Source organism: Saccostrea echinata, unplaced genomic scaffold, assembly GCF_033153115.1.
Source record: "Saccostrea echinata isolate AGI-Se365-2 ecotype Australia unplaced genomic scaffold, CSIRO_AGI_Sech_v1 ptg000010l, whole genome shotgun sequence".
NCBI lineage: Eukaryota > Metazoa > Mollusca > Bivalvia > Ostreida > Ostreidae > Saccostrea > Saccostrea echinata.
In genome coordinates this window covers 4,518,880-4,538,491 of record NW_026889759.1, presented here as the reverse complement: position 1 = coordinate 4,538,491, position 19,612 = coordinate 4,518,880, and the positions used below count along the sequence as shown (strand labels likewise).

At 34.1% G+C, this 19,612-nt stretch overlaps 2 protein-coding genes across 2 annotated transcripts; one reads left to right on the top strand and one right to left on the bottom strand.

Moving 5' to 3' along the window:
- The first annotated feature begins 478 nt into the window (after window positions 1-478).
- Window positions 479-12,383, top strand: LOC133184208 (transmembrane protein 220-like). Its single transcript, XM_061319158.1, has 7 exons — window positions 479-543; window positions 1,057-1,163; window positions 1,478-1,507; window positions 3,608-3,668; window positions 9,082-9,214; window positions 11,047-11,112; window positions 11,365-12,383. Exons 2-7 carry the CDS (start codon window positions 1,059-1,061, stop codon window positions 11,507-11,509), a joined length of 540 nt encoding a protein of 179 aa, XP_061175142.1. The 5' UTR covers window positions 479-543; window positions 1,057-1,058; the 3' UTR covers window positions 11,510-12,383.
- A 912-nt stretch (window positions 12,384-13,295) lies between these two features.
- On the bottom strand, window positions 13,296-15,621 carry LOC133184207 (UDP-N-acetylglucosamine transferase subunit ALG14 homolog). Its single transcript, XM_061319157.1, has 5 exons — window positions 15,476-15,621; window positions 15,065-15,219; window positions 14,008-14,130; window positions 13,787-13,846; window positions 13,296-13,700 (listed from the first exon to the last, which is right to left on the bottom strand). Exons 1-5 carry the CDS (start codon window positions 15,597-15,599, stop codon window positions 13,530-13,532), a joined length of 633 nt encoding a protein of 210 aa, XP_061175141.1. The 5' UTR covers window positions 15,600-15,621; the 3' UTR covers window positions 13,296-13,529.
- Between the last annotated feature and the right edge of the window lie 3,991 nt (window positions 15,622-19,612).

The following is a 19,612-nucleotide window of genomic DNA, read 5'->3' as shown; positions in this document are numbered from 1 at the left end:
CTCAGTTACAGGGGAACAGTGCAGGCACATGCGCCGTTTTCAATGTTAATTGCAAGCCAGAAAGAAAGAAAAAGTCACCCCCCCCCTTTTTTTTAAATCAGGGAATTTAAGGTGGACTGTAATTTTTTCAAAAAATCTCTAGAGAGCATAGAAAAGCCAAGATTAGTCGTTTTTATATATGAAAGCATCCTCAGGTAGTGTAGATTCAAATTTATTCAATTCATGTCCGATAGGGGTAGGAAAGGGTCGTAATATGTGATCAAAGTTTTGCGAAGGAATGAACAGCACGGCCCATAGTGTAGTAACTTAGGTGAGCGATGTGGCCCATGGGCCTCTTGTCATAACTAAAGTCAACTAAGTTCTGATGACAGAGACTGGCTAATGGTACTGTTTGACCATTAATGCAACGTATGTAAAGTATGTTTCTTCTTTTGTTCGGTCTGCGAGAGCGCGCCTCAACTTTCATTTTCGGAGATAAAGTGAAAGTACAATGTTGATAAAATTATAAATGCCAACAGGCTGAACAGCTGTTTCCATGTGTCGGTAATATTATCAGTACGATAGTGATAAGGTTTTTGAATTATATGATAAGCCAAAATCATCTAGTATTTTAGATAACACATGCTTTTTGTTGAACACCATGCAATTATTAGGTAAATAATTTACTTTATTAATCTTTCAGGGATCGGTGATTTTCTGTTGCTTTTTTTATTATTATTTTTCACTGACTTCTTATTCGCATGCAAAAAAAAAAACACAAAAAACTATTGAGTTTTCCTGTTAAAAACAAACGGGAAGGGTTTTAAAGAAAAGGTATTAATCATATTGTTCACCCTCCCCCACCCCCCGCGTCTGAGCTGTCATGTAAATATATAAAACGTAGGTGATCTTAGAACTCAAATTTTCGTCTCAAAATAAGATGAGAGTGGTGAAAAAATATTTTACTCCTCTTGAGAAATTTTGAACGGAGCCCTCAATTGAGCAGTGGTATTATTAAAAAATTCTGTAGCTTCTTAGACAAATCTTGAAATTGTTTTATAACAAAACTTTCTGCAGAGATGGAACCTCAGGAACCTGTCCAGAAGTCAAGTGGTGGATGGAAAGTGTGGAGGATTATCAATCTGGTCCTGGGGGTGTTCTTCACCTTAGCTGCTCTTGTAAATGTAGGAAGTTTGCTTCAGAGAGAGAGAAAGAGAGAGAGAGAGAATAAAGAATTGCAATTAATATTTACCATAGTTGATTAAACCTATAATTTTTACATTATTTTGCATTATTCCTATACACTTATAACTAACTATGATATATCATTCAAAGGCACAATCGGAATAGTACAATTAAATTGCAAAATTCAAATTTTATGATTTATTTATTTCCAGCTCTTCAGTGGAAAAATTTAAATGTCTTGCATTATAATCAATGCTTATCTATAAAGTAAAATATAATTCCAATCAATACATAATGTTTGACTTTTTTTTAGCTCAATGATGGTGACTGGTACCTGTGGGTGGTAAGTACACATTTTAATTTTTAGCTCACTTGAGCTGAAGGCTCAAGTGAGCTTTTCTGATCACATTTTGTCTGTAGTCGTCTGTCTGTCCGTCTGTCTTTAAACTTTTCACATTTCGACTTCTTCTCCAGAACCACTGGGCCAATTTCAACCAAACTTGCCACAAAGTATCCTTGGATAAAGGGGATTCAAGTTTGTTCAAATGAAGGGCCATGCCTTCTTCCAAGGGGAGATAATTATGAATTGATTGAATTCGTGAAAAATTAATGGCATCATTAAAAACTCTTCTTCTCAAGAACCACTGTGCTTGGAAATATGAAACTTATGTGGAAACATTCTCAGGTAGTGAAGATTCAAGTTTTTCAAATCATGACCCCTGGGGTAGGGTGGGGCCACAATGGGCGATCAAAGTTTTACAGAGGAATATATAGGAAAAATCTTTAAAAATCTTCTTCTCAAGAACAGCAAAGCCATTATTGGTCATTTTTAAATGGAAGCATCCTCAGGTAATGTAGATTCAAATTTGTTCAATTCATGACCCCCCAGGAGAATAAAGGGGCCATAACAGGGGATCATAGTTATACAAAGGAATACAAAGGATATATCAATAAAAATCTTCTTCTCAAGAACAGCAAAGCCATGATTGATCATATTTTTATGGAAGCATCCTCAGGTAGTGTATATTTAAGTTAATTCAAATCATGACCCCTGGGCGTAGGATGGGGCCACAACGGGCGATCAAAGTTTTACAGAGGAATATATAGGAAAAATCTTTAAAAATCTTCTTCTCAAGAACAGCAAAGCCATTATTGGTCATATTTAAATGGAAGCATCCTCAGGTAATGTACATTCAAATTTGTTCAATTCATGACCCCCCAGGAGAATAAAGGGGCCATAACAGGGGATCATAGTTATACAAAGGAATACAAAGGATATATCAATAAAAAATTTTCTTCATAAGAACAGCAAAGCCATTATTTGTCACATTAATTCAAAAACATCCCTATGAAATATAGATTCAAGTAAGTTCAAATCCCCCCGAACCACTTTCATATTTAAACTTTTCAACCTTTCAAGACTGAACTGATTGATTTCTGCTGTTTCCTAGCCATAGTGCTCAGGTGAGCAATGTGGCCCCTGGGTCTCTTGTTTGAATAATGTGTAGAAGCCAATGAAAGAAATCTCTTGAAATAATGAAGCAAAACAAACATGCGTAATTACCAAATCGCTAAACACACATTTAGAAATAAGATATTACAATAAAAAACAAGATGTGTTTGTGAAATACTGATGCCCCCATATGACAGCTTATGGCAAGGTCAAAGTTTCTCAAATGCAAGTCAAACTTCTAAGGTCAAGAGATCAAAAAAAGTTGTTACCCAAAGAAAAGAAATGTGTCAATGGATATACTGGTAAATATGAAAACCCAAGCACCAACCATTCAACAGTTTAGTCAAGGTTAATGTTTTCTATAAGGGGGTCAAACTCCAAGGTCAATCAAATTAATGGAATGCAGGGGAAGACCTTGTCATCAGAAATACACATGCAAAATATAAACCCTTAGCACCAACTGTTCAAGAGTTGTGGTGAAGGTTAAAGTTTTTCAAAAGTAGGTCAAACTCTAAGGTCAAAAGTTCAAAAATATTTACACCCATGGAAAGGTCTTGTCACGATGATTACATATTGAATACATACCGGGTATGTGAAATATAAAAGCCCTAGCACCAACTGTTCAAAAGTTATGGCCAAGATTTAAGTTGGGTAAATTTTTGCATAAGTGGGTCAAAAGTCAAGGTCAAGAGGTCATATATTTTGGTACCCAAAGTCTTGTCACAAGGAATACACATGTGAAATATAAAAGCCATAGCTTCAACCAATCAAAAGTTATGGGTTAAGTTAAAGTTTTTGAGGACAAACAGCTAGACAGATGGACAGACAGGAAAAAAACTATATAGCCCTGAATCTTCAATTACGGGGGCATAGAAATGAATCCTAGTAATTTTGCTTTACTATGAAGTACTTTAGATCAGTGGTTGACTAGATATTATGAATTACACAAAACTTTGGAAATTAATTACTGGTATTCTTTTTGTTTTTCAGCCAATTTATGGAGTTTCTGCCCTGTTGTGTTTGCCATTAGTAATTAAACCACAGTGGTCAGGTATGTAAAACTAGGGAGAAAGAGAGAAGGAGAGAGTAGACATACTTTTTTCTCACCAAGTACAGTGTATTATGTAAACGAGTATGATATTTTCTCATACAGTAAAACTCGGTTATAACGAAGTCACTGGGAGCTGTGAAATTACTTCACTATATCCGTAATTCGTTATATCCGTATAAGAAATTTGTTAAATTTATATAGCTGGGGATCCAAAAAAATTCGCTATATCCGTGAATTTGCTATATCCCTGTTCGTACTAAACGAGTTTTACTGTATATATTTTCCCAGTAATCAGAGACTCGGTTGGTGCTGAGAGCTTTTATTTTTCATGTGTAATTCTTGTGACAAGACCTTTCTTTGGGTACCAATATTTTTGACCTCTTGACCTTGACCTTAAAGTTTGACCTTCTTTTGAAAACTTTAACCAAAGAATGATTGCACTTAGTGTACAAAACGTGGCCCCCGGTAAATTGCGCAAAAATAAAGTATAGAAAATAGCCCCATGAGATGAATAATGCGATTCTTCTATGTCTAAATTGCAACTTTGCGAAATTACAGGAATTAAAAGTCCATAAAAACAAAGAACGAAGCTGTGTTTTGTAAAAGGGGTCACTGCAATTCATGAATCTCCATTGATATTCAAAGTTATTCCGATTTTTAAAGCCGTAATACATGGTGAGCGCATTGTTGCCCAAATTTCTCAAAAGGACAGGTGTAAAACTGTTGGAAATTCATCATATTTAAAGGAGAATTTTGGGCAAGCCTGCGCTCGGGGTAAACTTTTTGAAAAAGGTACAAAACAGCGACCGTTTCCTTCACTATTCACGGGTATTTACATGTCATTGACCTCATAATGACCTGTTAAATATTCCAATTTATCACGTGATTTTTAGACTCGGTTAACTTTGTGAATACAAAAAAAATCAATAAATCACGTGGCTTTAGCTCCGATAAGGAATTCAGACCGTTACATTTTCAATTGATCAACATCGAATTATTTTTTTCTGCCCAGTATTTTTAGTAGTGCCAAATATTGCTAAAATATTCATTATTTTGTAAGTAAATTTAATATTTTTGAATACTCCCAAACCGGTATTTTTTTCTGTAATTTTGCTTACTAGTATTTTTCTTTTTTTATTTTCCTCCCCACCCCTTCTTTTTGGTACATTTTTTCTACATTTTTGCTTTGTTTATTTTATATCAATTATGTATTTACGTTGACCTTGATGTAGGGAGAGGGCTAAAATAGGCTGACCCTTCTACTCAATTCCATTTACTTTTCTTAACAAAATATTCTTTAGATTAAAACATACATCTATATTGATTTCAAAAGAGTTCAATTATATACTTTTCAAAGGACTTCTTTAGGTATGTATAAAATTCCTCTTTTGGTAAAACCCAGGCCCGTAGGAAGCAATTTCAGTTTTGGGGCACAGCCATACATTTTCAGTTGGGAGCACTACCAACTACCAAAAATTCCTTGACAAAAAAAAGGGGGGGGGCATCAGACGTAAAGTGCCCCCCTTCCCCCCCCCCCCCCCCCCCCCCCCCGGTTCCTACGGCCATGAAACCGATGATAATAGTGGCATCCGACGGATATTAATATTGTTTAGGTATTAGATCCATATTTGAAGACAGAAAAATAATGATGCTACCATTCATAAGAAATATTTGACAGATGAGGGTAATGGAATTTTAAATCGGGCAAAATGTAATGATATTTTAGTTTTAGTCCTTGGATTTAGAGGTTTGCTTGGGGGCTAAATGAGTTTCCAAGCCATAGTCTACGTCTTAGCAATAGCATCATTCCTCAAAATGTTTTTGACTGTAAAAATATAGGTACACGGGGTAGAAGTACGTATATAGATTGTTTAACACTGGAAAGCTTACTGGGTCGAAAAACAAAAAAGCACACATATAATTAATAAAATTGTTTTAGTTATTAAATATCACAACAGCATCGCAAAAAATGTTTGTTTTGTTATTCCGTACACCAGTATTTATTGTACTTAAGTACGGAGAGAGAGAGAGAGAAAGAGAGTTTAATATTATTTTAAAAATTCAATACGTGTTTACATGTACAAGTAGGCCTGGTTTATTATACCCCCCGCAAACGAAGTTTAGGGGGAGGGGGTATATTGGAATCAGCTTGTCCGTCTGTCTGTCTGTCTGTAGACAAGATTTTGTCCGGACCATTTCTTGGAAACTGTTGCAAGGATTTGTCTGAAAATTTGTTTACTTATTCTTTGCCATATGAAGGTGTGCACCTGGTATTTTCATCATGATTGGATAATTTTTTTGCATTTTACAGGTGTTTTTTTTTTTTTCATTTTTAGCTCACCTGAGCTGAAAGCTCAAGTGAGCTTTTCTGATCACATTTTGTCTGTAGTCCGTCTGTCTGTCTGTCCATCCGTCTGTCTGTAAACTTTTTACATTTTCGACTTCTTCTCCAGAACCCCTGGGCCAATTTCAACCAAACTTGCCACAAAGCATCCTTGGGTGAAGAGGATTCAAGTTTGTTCAAATGAAGGGCCACACCCTCTTTCAAGGGGAGATAATTATGAATTAGTGAAAAATTAATAGCATCTTTTAAAAATCTTCTTCTCAAGAACCACAGGGCCAGGAAAGATGAACTCATAAGGAAACATCCTCAGATAGTGTAGATTCAAGTTTGTTCAAATCATGACCCCCGGGGGTAGTACGGGGCCACAATGGAGGATCAAAGTTTTACGTAGAAATATAAAGGAAAAATCTTTAAAAATCTTCTTCGCAAGAACAGCAAAGCCATGATGAGTTATATTTATATGGAAGCATCCTCAGATAGTGTAGATTCAAGTTTTTCAAATCATGACCCCCCAGGGGTAGGGCAGGGCCACAATGAAGGATCAAAGTTTTACATAGAAATATATAGGAAATATCTTTAAAAATCTTCTTCTCAAGAACAGCAAAGCCCTGATTGGTCATATTTATATGGAAGCATCCTCAGGTAGTGTAGATTCAAGTTTAGTCAAATCATGGCCCCTGGGGGTAGGTTGGGGCCACAATGGAGGATCAAAGTTTTACATAGAAATATATAGGAAAAATTTTAAAAATCTTCTTCTCAGGAACAGCAAAGCCCTGATTGGTCATATTTATGTGGAAGCATCCTCAAGTAGTGTAGATTTTATTTTCTTCAAATCATGACCCCCGGGGATAGGGTGGGGCCACAATGGAGGATCAAAGTCTTAAATAGAAATATATAGGAAAATATTTTCTTCTGAAGAACTGCAAAGCCATGATTAGTCATATTGATATGGAAGCATCCTCAGGTAGTGTAGATTCAAGTTTGTTCAAATGATGACCCCTGGGATATGGGGGATCAAATTTTTACAAAGGAATATATGGGAAATTTTTTTTAAAAATCTTCTCAAGTACAACAAAGCCATTTGTTTAATTGACTGATTTGTGCTTTTGCTTAGCCAATGTGCTCAGGTGAGTGATGTGGCCCATGGGCCTCTTGTTATTATGTTGTTTTGTCTGGATCTGTTCCCAGAGAGACTATTGCATAGATTTGTATGAAAATTTGTACACTTATTATTTACCATATGAAGATGTGCACCTGGTATTTTCAACATTATTTGATAATTTTTCTGCATTTTACAGGTGTTTTTTTTTCATTTTTATTGACTTAGTCATTTCGGGTTCATGTCTAAGGTTTGAGACATAGAATCTAGAACATCTGAACAAAAATGTGAACTACAGTTTAAAACTACTCAATAGAACTAAAAAAAAATCACAAAGTATTAAAAACAGTTTTTACGTTACACAGCAGATAGTGTAAATCCATTTGTCCCTTGGGAGTAATGAGTGGACATGCATCCAGTTAAAGATTAATTAATGAGTTCAGTGTGGGAAGCTGTTAGAGCATCTCTGATCAAGCAGGTCTTATCTATATCTCCTGGGAATTGGGCAGAAAGAAATAAAGATCTCTGTTGTCTAAGTCTCTTAATTGTAATTTATGTCTGTCAAAATACATAGTTACTGGAACCAGCCTTTTATTTTTAAAATGAGTTTGATATAAAGGTATTAAGATCAATTTGATTTTGTATAATTAATTATGATATTTTTTTTTTTCAACAATCAATTTGCAGAGTGTCATGTCTCACAAAGATGACAGATAGTTGCAAACTATATTTTCAGTGTAATAAAAAACACTGTAATTACTAGTATTGATGTTTTATTAGGCTGCACCTTAGTTTCATTCATTTAAAAAAATATAATGAGTAATTAAATTTTCACTCTAAATGTTTTAGCAAATTGTGAACACCTCTCACATCTAGAAAACATTAGTTATTTGGTACCTTCTCTGAAAAACCCAGCGGGGGGTATTTGTCCCTTTGGACAGTTCTAGTTTAGTGTTGATTTTCCACGTAAACGCCACGTAATTTGCGATCGCAACTTAATTACCCTATTTAAAATAAAAATAATTTAGAAACAAAAGTAACTTGTCATTCACCTGTTGCTTTTTAAGTAAGCTTCTAGATTTTGTTTATTTACTATATGACATGCAAGGATCAACCATCCAACTGAATTTAGGGAGGGAGTAAATGTATATCTTCAAGATCCTCCCCCCCCCCCCACCCCTCTTTCCAAAAAAAAACAAAAAAAAATGGCGAAATCCTTGAGAAGTTTAAGCATGTTCTTTGTGTTTACTTTTGTGCATATTTTTTTAATCAAATCATGCTGAGTAGTTCCCAGAAGCCATTATATAACTGGCGATAACATGTTTTCAATCGATCGATGAAATGCCCCGCCTTCTCCGAATATTAATGAGACACAGTTAAAACCCAGCTCGGACAAGCGCAACATTCCAGAATTAACACCCACTAGTGGACATTTTTAATTACCTTTAATAAAACTAAAGCGCCGTTTTCAATGTAATTTTTTGCAAGTAATGTACCACACAGATAACAAAATATGGGTTAGGTGTAAAATAATTAAGATTTGAGTTAATTAGATGATGTTGGAGGGGTCCGAAAAAGGGCTGCGGCAATATGCTTAAGTGGAAACATTCTTTAACCTTGGCTATAACTTTTGTACAGTTAATTGGTTCTGGGGCTTTCATATTTCACAGCTGTATTCCTTGTGGCAAGACCTTTCTTTGGGTACTTACATTTTTGACCTCATGACCTTTGGGTTTGACCTACCATTGAAAACTTTAATTTTAGCCATAACTTCTAAATCGTTGGTGCTAGGGCTTTCATATTTCACAGGTGTATTCCTTAGGACAAGACCTTTCTTTAGGAAGCAACAGTATTGACTTAATGACCTTGACCTTTGAGTTTAGCCCACTTTTAAAAGACTTTAACCTTTGCCATGAGCTGCCATACAGGGCAACAGTGTTTCACAAATACATCTTGTTTTTTTTACTTAGTTAGTAAGGTGTGGAACACTGTGGTGACAATTCACTTCACTTTTTGTGTGGCCTATGCAGTGTATCAAGTTGTACTGTTGTTTGAGGCCATCAAAGGGGAAAGGCACAACCCTCTAGAGCACGAGGAAGGCAGGTAAGAAAAGAATTGAGAGTCATTAAAATGCAATCAAACCAAATATAATTCATAGAACCAGACCTACTATTATACCGGTTAGATTTCTAAGAGGTTTTGTTTAATGACAATGTTAAGTTATAGTTTGGTTGAAATTTCATATTTATTTTGATTTTTTTTTTTTGATGAGGCATGAATAAATAGATAAAGTGGATAATTATATACATGTGTATATATATAGTACGTCAAACTTTGTTATCTCGTACTCAATGGGACAAAGAAACAAGAGGCCCAAGGGCCACATCGCTCACCTGAGCACTTGGCTAGGAAAAAAGCAAAAATCAGTTCAGTATTGAAAAGCTTTAATGCATAAGTGGTCCCTACACCACCTGAGGATGGTTCCATATAAATATGACCAATCATGGCTTTGCTGTTCTTGAGAAGAAGATTTTAAAAAAATTTTCCTATATGCTCCTTTGTAAAACTTTGATTGTCCATTGTGGCCCCAACCTACCCCAGGGGGTCATGATTTGAACAAACTTGAATCTACACCACCTGAGGATGGTTCCATATAAATATGACTAATCATGGCTTTGCTGTTCTTGAGAAGGAGATTTTTAAAAAAAATTTCCTATATACTCCTATGTAAAACTTTGATTGTCCATTGTGGTCCCACCCTTCCCCAGGGGGTCATGATTTGAACAAATTTGAATCTACACAACCTGAGTATGCTTCCACATACAGTGTAAATATGACTAATCATGGCTTTGCTGTTCTTGAGAAGACGATTTTAGAGAAAAAAAATTCTATATACTCCTATGTAAAACTTTGATTATCCATTGTGGCCCCACCCTACCCCAGGGGGTCATGATTTGAACAAACTTTAATCTACACCACCTGAGGATGGTTCCATATAAATATGACCAATCATGGCTTTGCTGTTCTTGAGAAGAAGATTTTTAAAAATTTTTCCTACATACTCCTATGTAAAACTTTGATTGTCCATTGTGGCCCCACCCTACCCCAGGGGTCATGATTTGAACAAACTTTAATCTACACCACCTGAGGATGGTTCCATATAAATATGACCAATCATGGCTTTGCTGTTCTTGAGAAAAAGATTTTTAAAATTTTTTCCTATATACTCCTATGTAAAACTTTGATTGTCCATTGTGGCCCCACCCTACCCCAGGGGTCATGATTTGAACAAACTTGAATCTACACCACCTGAGGATGGTTCCATATAAATATGACCAATCATGGCTTTGCTGTTCTTGAGAAAAAGATTTTTAAAATTTTTTCCTATATACTCCTATGTAAAACTTTGATTGTCCATTGTGGCCCCACCCTACCCCAGGGTGTCATGATTTGAACAAAATTGAATCTGCACTACCTGAGGATGATTCCACATGAGTTTCATCTTTCCTGGCCCAGTGGTTCTGGAGAAGAAGATTTTTTAAAGATGCCATTAATTTTTCACTAATTTGTAATTATCTCCCCTTGGAAGAGGGTGTGACCCTTTATTTGAACAAACTTGAATCCCCTTTACCCAAGGATTTTTTATGCCGTGTTTGGTTGAAATTGGCCCAGTAGTTCTGGAGAAGAAGATGAAAATGTGAAAAGTTTACGACAACAATGACGACAGACAACGGACAAATTTTGATCAGAAAAGCTCACTTGAGCCTTCGGCTCAGGTGAGCTAAAAACTCTGACATATCCAAGTATTCAAGATAGTATTTAAGATATCAGAGTTTGAAATAGTGAAGTTCAACTGCTTCTAGGTTTCTTAAATTACAAGAGAACGTATTTTAACATGCGATATAAATGAGGATGATTTTTTTTTTTATTTTTAGAGAAACTGGAGGATTGTTGATCATAATTGCATGGACTTCTATTGCCAGATTCACTACTATCGGAAGGTAATCAATGGTTTATATGGAATAAAACTGTATGTATGTGATCATAAGATGTCATGCCTGTTATCTATAATACTGATCATGTACTTGGTAAGTGATGAACATAGAAATACATGTACAAACCTGAATTTTATGATGAATGAATTAACATGAGTAGCCAGATCATTGCATTATTCAAATCAGTATTCCATTTCTCTTCATGCATGTAAAGCAAACCTGTAGAAAAAAAATGAATGCCTTGTCATCTGATTTCAGACCAGTTCATGCCAGTAACAAACAGATGATGAATGCTTTGCTGCTGATAACTGTGACCTTGACCTTTATTCCCCTCTTGACCTGGTCTCTCTGTTATGTAGGTGACTGGCACACCAAGCTGGGCCACTGTAAAGGAATGTTTTGAAAGAGACATTTCTTTTGACTGAAAATTGAAATATGAGCAATGTTGTTGTGCAATGCATTTTTCTTGATCTCATTTTCACAAATTCCATAATTTTCAACAATGTGCCATTTACTATTGTCACTATCTCTTACTAAATGTTAACTTGCCTTTGTAATTATCTGTAGGTCAACTATTTATATAAAATTTTCCTCCTTTGTACTGCGTAGGTTAACTATACATGTGTAAAATGTTTCTCTTGTTATAGACTAAAAGAAGTATTTATTATAACTCAGTTGAATACTACCTGTCTGAAATCCTTACCGGTACTTAATTTTCTGAAATCCATAAATATTTAACTTATTCAGCATTTAAGGATAAATAACACAAAGTCAAATCATTTAATTTATATTCATACAGATAATTTGAATAAAGTTAGCCAGAGTAAATGTAGAAAATTTGTACAATTTTGTAATATTTGTCATAAAATGTGTGCAAAACTTTGTAAAGATTTATACAGAAAATGGCACAAAGTCACATACCTATATTTGATAACCAAGGAAAACATACAATTTCTTTCAATTTTTGGAATTTATTATTTATATCATTTCTATTCAAAATCAGCCATAAAAATATATATCAATCCATGCATCACATTTCTGTGATATTTATCCTTAAATATAAAAACAGAAAAGTACATGTGCCTTGTTGATTGCTTTGAACGTATGTGTATGTGAAGAACCTACACAAATGCATACACCTTAATTAATAAATACTCTTTCAGTTGTGTATTGTACATGATGTTTCTATATAGTCAGAGGATATTTTTTGCCTACTTGATGTTCAAGAATTTATGTTTTCTTTATCAGTGAATAAAGTAGTAATGATAATAAAATTGTGGGTTTTTTTTCTTGTCTTTGGGTTGTGGTTTCAAGCCCTAAGGTGGAGCTAAGTTGGCAATACACGTATTAATATCTCGAATCTAGTTTCCATATCTCCTTCAGTACAACTAGACATGCATTAATTTAGCTGAAAAATCTCATACAAATGTATGGAGCATTCAACCTGCTTCTAAAACTGTGAAATCCATGACACCTTGGGCTCTGATATCCTGTGCTAAATTGAGGCACAGCTTGTAAATTATTAAAAGCTTTTTTTCATTCTTGAACATCTAGAATACAGTCTTTTATTTGCATAAATATATACATGTACCTGGTAATTTGCAATGAGCCCTCTTCTATGATTGTTAATTTTGTGTCTCCTGTTTAATTATGAGAAAAGTCAGATTAAGTTTCAAAATATCTTTAAATCTTAAATTTTCTTGTGGCTTGACTTCTAGCAGACAAATTGTTTGAATATATGAAGCTAATTTTTTTAGTAAAATTGAAAATCAAAAAGTTAGACATAAAGGTAGCTAAGCATACAAGTCTAGAAAAAGTTGCACTGTATAGAAGGAAAATTTCATCATCATTTAATTTTAACCCAGCTATCACTCTTCCCATCTGTTGGCAAATTCAGACTGGGGCAAATTCAACAAAGACACAGTTATCTCTCTTTTACAACTGTGTATAGGCAAAAGGGGTAAAATCGTTTGCATTAGTGTGATAGGGTGAAAATTGCACGGGGCAAAAAATAACCCTGTATACAGTACTTAAGTGACTGTCAATGCCATTGGCCTCTTCTTTAATTCAAAGGTGAAAAAATATTAAGAAAATCAAAATATGGCTACATCAGAGACTTTATGGAAACAGTGTACAAATGTTTAAACAATTGTTTACATTCATCGAAATAAAATAAATAAATTGTTAACTACATATGAATTCACTTTTAATGAAATGAATGAAGTAATATGTAGCACTGACAATAAGCATGAGTCATAGCTGAGTATTATTCACAAAGAATTGTGTATCCTTGAAAGTCAAAAAGCTTGAATTATATTTTACATTCACAAGTCACTGTTTTACACATGCATCAAACATCTTTCAATGTTTCATTTACACTTGCAGAAAATATTGTACTCCTCTTTGATGATAAGCATCATCTATCAAACAAGCTTTCCTATATAATGTGTTCTAGGAAATTTGGTCTGTAGAGAAGGCCATTGAACTAACATCTCATCCACCAAGTAATAAAGCATCCAGGCTGACAAAGAAAGAGTTTCAACTCGACATATACTTTCCACATAAACTATCCTAGGTTTACCCATTCTGACTATCTGTAAAATACAATAAAATCAAAACAATAAGTTAATGCTGGAGTTAAGATGAAAATTTGAAATCTTAAAAAGGAGGAAAATATTACCTTTAATATTATTCCTACCAGACATACTGGTACACACGTGCCTGGACCATTACAGAGTATCTGGAAAACATCAATATTTGTGAAAAAAATGTGCTTTTTTTGCTTTTTTTTTTTTTTTAAATGAAATGGAGACTTATTTGTATAAAAACCATGTTAACTTAAAAAAAAACTTAAAAATATTTTACCTTTATGATCAAAGATTTTGAATTTTGTTAACTTACAAGGTCAGGATTACTTTGGAAGACTGCAGGAAATGACTTCCACAATGCAATTAATGTTGATAAGACCGTGCTTGTCCAAGACTGTGCAACTTCTCTGCTTCTGGGAATCAGGATTATTGAATACTGTGCAGAATAAACAAAGAATTTAAGAACAAACATGATACAAATTCCTATGGTAACAAATCTTACTTGACCTCAATCATAACCATACATGTGTGAATATCAGTCAATATATTGGGTTTTGATAGCTTAGTCGTTATGATAAAATCATAAACATATTTGACCAGAAATGAAGTCCCTCTTTTACTCAGAGTTAAGATTTTTATGGCCAGGATGAATTAATCATCTATGAACTATAGCTCAATTTAAAAACAATTTTCAGTGCTTAAATGCTCCAAGAATATATTCTTGTTCCTGACAATGTTACTGGACACAGTACTGGTACATGTGGTCTGTAACATTTTAACTATGATTTTAAATGTCCATGTAAAAATCTCTTGCAAAAAGTAATGTGTGCAACAAATATGATTCAGTTCATTCAATGTCAAAAAACTTTTCAATGATGCCAAGATTATTAAGAAAGAACTCTAGGTAATTGACTGTTTCACGATAACTGCGGTACTGCTCTTTTGCAGGGCAAAATGATATATTTTGGTGAAATATGACGTAAAAGCAATTGTTTAAAATACATCATTTAATTATCTGTCATCAAAAACTCCGCCAAACGTGATTAATTTGCCCTGCAAAAGAGTAGTACCGCAGTTATCGTGAAAGGGCTAATAGATTCTACATTGATTTAATATATGCAATCAGGTTTAGAGGTGTGAATATCAGTCAATATATTGGGTCTCGATAGCTTAGTGGTTAGAGCGCTGGTACAGTATGCCAGAGTCCTGGATGAAACTTGATTTTTCACCATCTGTGCCATATATAATATCCTGTACTCATTTAGATTTTGAACTTACAGACCAAGTCATTGAAGACTAGTAGTAAACAGATGGATCAAGAATCCGGTGTATTTCAGCCATCATATTTTAAAGTTGTACGGAATACTCACTTCTGATTTATTTTTCTCAGTGGTATTTCTTTGTTTTTCGAACTGTTTCACTTTCTGTTGACTCATGGTGTCAGTGTTGGCAATGACATAATATCTGGGATGATAATGAGTACCCAAACCTGACAGTAGACTCAGCATTTCTTTTGTATGTCCTCCTTGAATTGTGCAATGAAACAAAGGGATTACTAGTACTAGTAGACAGCAGTCCAACTTGATAAATCCAAAGCTAAATTACAAACAGTAAAGATGGGTGACAAACTTTTGTTCAAATTTGCCTCAAAAAGAGTATCTTTGCCTTCCTTTTTGATACGTTATTTACATTAACTTCCAGTGCTGAGTATGCAGGCATGGTCAAAGGTTCATGTATATATATATTCGTTATTTTAAGACAACTAAGAATATATCAATTACCTGAACCCATTACAGCAAGTACTGAAACTGTGGATTTCCTTCTGTCATAAACAGCCCTCGTGACAATAAACACAAAACATACAGCAAGGAAAATTATACATATTGCAACTAACAGAATCAACATGTTTACCAAAGTTGTTTTATGACTGTCGTAAATACCCGAGCCACAAGCCAAACATATCTGAATAATCTTTAAAAAAAAATTGCCAAAGCGTTTTCAGTGAATATTGGTTGAAATTCTTAAAATATTCTATAATACAAACTTTTATCTAGCCCAATGCAATCCTTCGATAAGTATCAACGTAAAAAAGCATCATATTACGACATTGCTAACCACTTTGTGATATTATTTACAAGATTACGTGTCTTCGTATGGTTATTTCAGGTAAATGTACACAGAAAGTTATGTTAATTCATATCATTTTTCAATGAATAATGCTTTTTGATCATTTTTACATTCATTCACTTGCTTGTGGAAGTTTGCAAATTCACATGGTTAAGAAAAGCATGGTTCGAATTTCCTCTCTTACGAAATTTGCAATGTACGTTTGGCAACTTCTTCTTTTAACAGAAACATAAATAACGGAGATTTGCTACTCTGTCATTAACAGATTAACATCATTGTGTAAAGTATGTGACGGTCCCAGCATTATCTTAAAAATTACTCTTTATTGTTAGTGTAATTTCTTAATTTTAAATTAACTTTATTATACAGAATGTATGGGAAAGGGCAGACATACTTTTTAAATGGTACCAGCACTTTAAAGTAGCAGAGATAACAGAGATTCGCAACTGTTCAAAATCTTGCAAGATCACACGCTACCTATTCTTTAATTTTTTCAAATCTCACACAATATACATTATATAGAAAAAAAATCTAAAAAAAAAAATCATCAAGGATAACGAAGTAATTAAAACATTTTGATTTATATTAACAAACTGTTTAGAATGTACATTATATTTTCATATTTGCAATTGCAACAGATGAGTGCGGGACGGTTCGCCCCGAAAGACTATTCGCACTGAGACGTTTCGCCCCCAAGATGGTTCGCGACGAAGATCAATCGATTAATTATGTGGCAATTATCACTTGTTAACAGCAATTATCAACTTCTTAACTTTTATACTGTGTTATATTAATCCAATCCATTGGTTCAATCAATAATACCAATTTATATGGGTTATACTTAACACCTGACACCGCAAGGACCTATAAGGACCTATAAGTCCCTTCGGACACTGAAAACCAAATTATAATTATAACACCTTAATTACGAAACTGAATCAGACAATTATGATTGCTGAATAAACATAATTATATCTGTACATGGATAATTATACCTTTAATTATGGTATAAGCCTATTTTCAACAATTTAAACAGTCATGAAAGTTTTTTTTAGTAACTTTAGAACTTTTTTAATAAAGTCAGTATTAACCTTATATGTAAATATTTATCTTAAAACATATCGTATTTATATCGTTATAGACAATGAAGATTAAATCCGGCGCGAAACGTCTCGGCGCGAAAGGTCTTTTGGGGCGAATGGTCTCGGCGCGAAACATCAATAGGGGCGAAACGTCCCGTTACCCAACAGATGACTTGTGGGCAGGTATATATCACAGCAATTTTGACAACTTTGAATCATTGACTCTTTAAATTAAAGAGTCAATGATTCAAAGTTGTCAAAACTATATATTGATTTAATAAAAAGCAAACTGGGCAAATATATTAAAGTTTAATATATTTGCCCAGTTTGCTTTTTATTAAATCAATATATAGTTTTAAAGATTTACTTCAGTAAACAAAGACTCTTCCTGAAACTATGTTGAGAATCAGTCAGTGTGCCTTCCTTGTTGAGGTGTCCATTTACATGACTTTGAACATGGTGAATGATGTGTTCCATGACTTTGCTGCAAATAGAAATAAGAGAAATGGGTCTGTAGTTGACTGGTGCACTCCAATCTCCTTTCTTAAACAGCAGTGTTATATTTGCTGACTTCCAGTCCAGAGGAACCTTGTTCTGGTGCAGGGATGTTTAGAAGAGTAGGGTTAAAGCTGGTGATACCTGCATTACAGTTTCCTTGAGCAATGTGGCTGATTACTCATCTGGGCATGTAGCCTTACAGGGATTCAAGTTGTGGAGTACTTTTTCAACTCCTTGTTGGTTGATAGTAATGCTTGGTATGTTTTGGTGAGGGCTTGATCCCGTATCTGGCAGTTGTTCAGCAGTGTTCTCCAAAGTGATGAAAGATGTAAATTGTTGGTTTAAGATATCTGCTTTTGTCTGGGTGTCACATACTGTAAACAATGTCCCTCTTGAGTGTCAGCCACACCTGATACATCAGTTCATTTGCTTTTTGCTTTTTATGAAGCTTGTGATATTCATCCATGATTATGTCTTTAACTTACTGATTGTAGTGCTCCTTACACTGAATGTGAACTGCATTCTTCAGATTTTTGTTGAAAATATGGTGTTCTGTTCAGTGTGAATGGCTGTACTTCTTCCTCTTACATAGACATTTTAAGTTTACATGTAATTAATCCAGGGCTGGTTAAAGCACTATGAAATCATTTTTATGGTCTTTCCATCACACCAAGACATCTATCTTTGAATGACTGCTATGTGTCATCTATTGATTGAACTCTGTTGCAGTTAGTACTGAAGGCATTGCTAAATGAGGACATACTTTCATGTGAGCTTTCATGAACAATCTTGGTCCAGATCTTATGACTAGAAGGTCTCTGTAGTCTGATCTGTATGTTGTTATAATGAATACAGCATTGTCACTGATGGTCACAATTTAAGTAACCCATGTATCAGTATTTTAATGTTGTTTTCAAATCATTAGTGACTGAAGTAAATGTTGTTTTAATGTTCAATGACAGTGTGTCATTCTTTTCCTTTGTTGTTACAAATGTGTCTCTTAATTGTTCAGATACTGGTTTATGAAATATTATTTAACAAAATATATAATAGTTCCATTGTCAAAGACCAATGCACATGAAGGCTGTATAATATGTGATGGAATACAAATATTATTCTGCTCTGTTGAATATATTTTATTGCATACAAAAATGTCATTTTGGCTTAATGGATTCAGAGGAGAACATATTACATATTAAATTATGTTGGTTTTATACTGGTAATTAAAGATTTTAATAATGCATGAAAATGCTGTAATGTTGAATCTCCATCGAGATACAAAGCTGATGTTATGTTTCATCAATGCATCAATTATGCTAATTTTACTGTTTTGTGCTACTGTCTCTAGACAAAATTTGACTTTATTACCAGCTGTTATGGATTTCAGTGCAAATTAAATGTTTTTCTGCATGAACATGATGAAATATGTTTTTCTAGTAAGTGTCATACAGTTTTGACAATACGGTTACATGATCAATGCTTCTCTATATACGTGCAGACAGAGAGTGATTAAAACCTGGAAACACAACATTTCAGGACATATACCAAGCTTATATGAGGAAATAAATCCTATACAAATTTTCAATTTGTATGTCAATTTAAATGAAAAAAAAAACTTTCAAAAATGTAAATATAAGTTATGAAAAGTTCAGCAGTGCAGATATCTCACACTAGCATATTGTTCCAGCAAGGGAAGAGCTAGGGTTGGTGTCTTCAGGGGCAAAGGTAAGAGGGATTAATGAACATGGTGATCAGACATACTTATTTATCAGTGCCTATAGCACAGTTGATAGAACATCTGACCAGAGTAGTGGGGAAATTTATTTTCTTTATCCCTGGCATTTTGCACAAAAAACTGCATGATTGTTTAGAGCAATTATTCGGTTCTAAAATTGTATCATGAGAAATAAAAAGTGAACTGATGCTAATACTTTGAACTGTATGTAAATAGTCACAGAGTGATTTTAATAGGATAAAAGTTAATAAATGATTAACTTATCACACTACATGTATTATTGTTAATGGTTATGATGTAATACTAATAATATAATATGGCCTTTTGATATGATCATAATATTATGATATAATATTAAGAATTATGAAATATGGGTATGATATATATATTATGATATATTAGGGTCCCAATCTTCCCTATAGAGATCAGTCTTTCTGTCCATCTGATATCACTTATCCAGAAAATATTTTCTTTCC

Bases quoted from the DNA above. Each gene is read 5' to 3' on its own strand.
- LOC133184207 (XM_061319157.1), bottom strand. From the start codon at position 15,599: ATGTTGATTCTGTTAGTTGCAATATGTATAATTTTCCTTGCTGTATGT. The intron at 15,220-15,475 runs GTAATTGATATA...GCACAATTCAAG, and splicing joins ACTTGCTGTAATGGGTTCAG to GAGGACATACAAAAGAAATG. The intron at 14,131-15,064 runs GTGAGTATTCCG...TATTCTGCACAG, and splicing joins CTGAGAAAAATAAATCAGAA to TATTCAATAATCCTGATTCC.
- LOC133184208 (XM_061319158.1), top strand. From the start codon at position 1,059: ATGGAACCTCAGGAACCTGTCCAGAAGTCAAGTGGTGGATGGAAAGTG. The intron at 1,508-3,607 runs GTAAGTACACAT...TTTGTTTTTCAG, and splicing joins GTGACTGGTACCTGTGGGTG to CCAATTTATGGAGTTTCTGC. The intron at 3,669-9,081 runs GTATGTAAAACT...TTTTTTACTTAG, and splicing joins AATTAAACCACAGTGGTCAG to TTAGTAAGGTGTGGAACACT.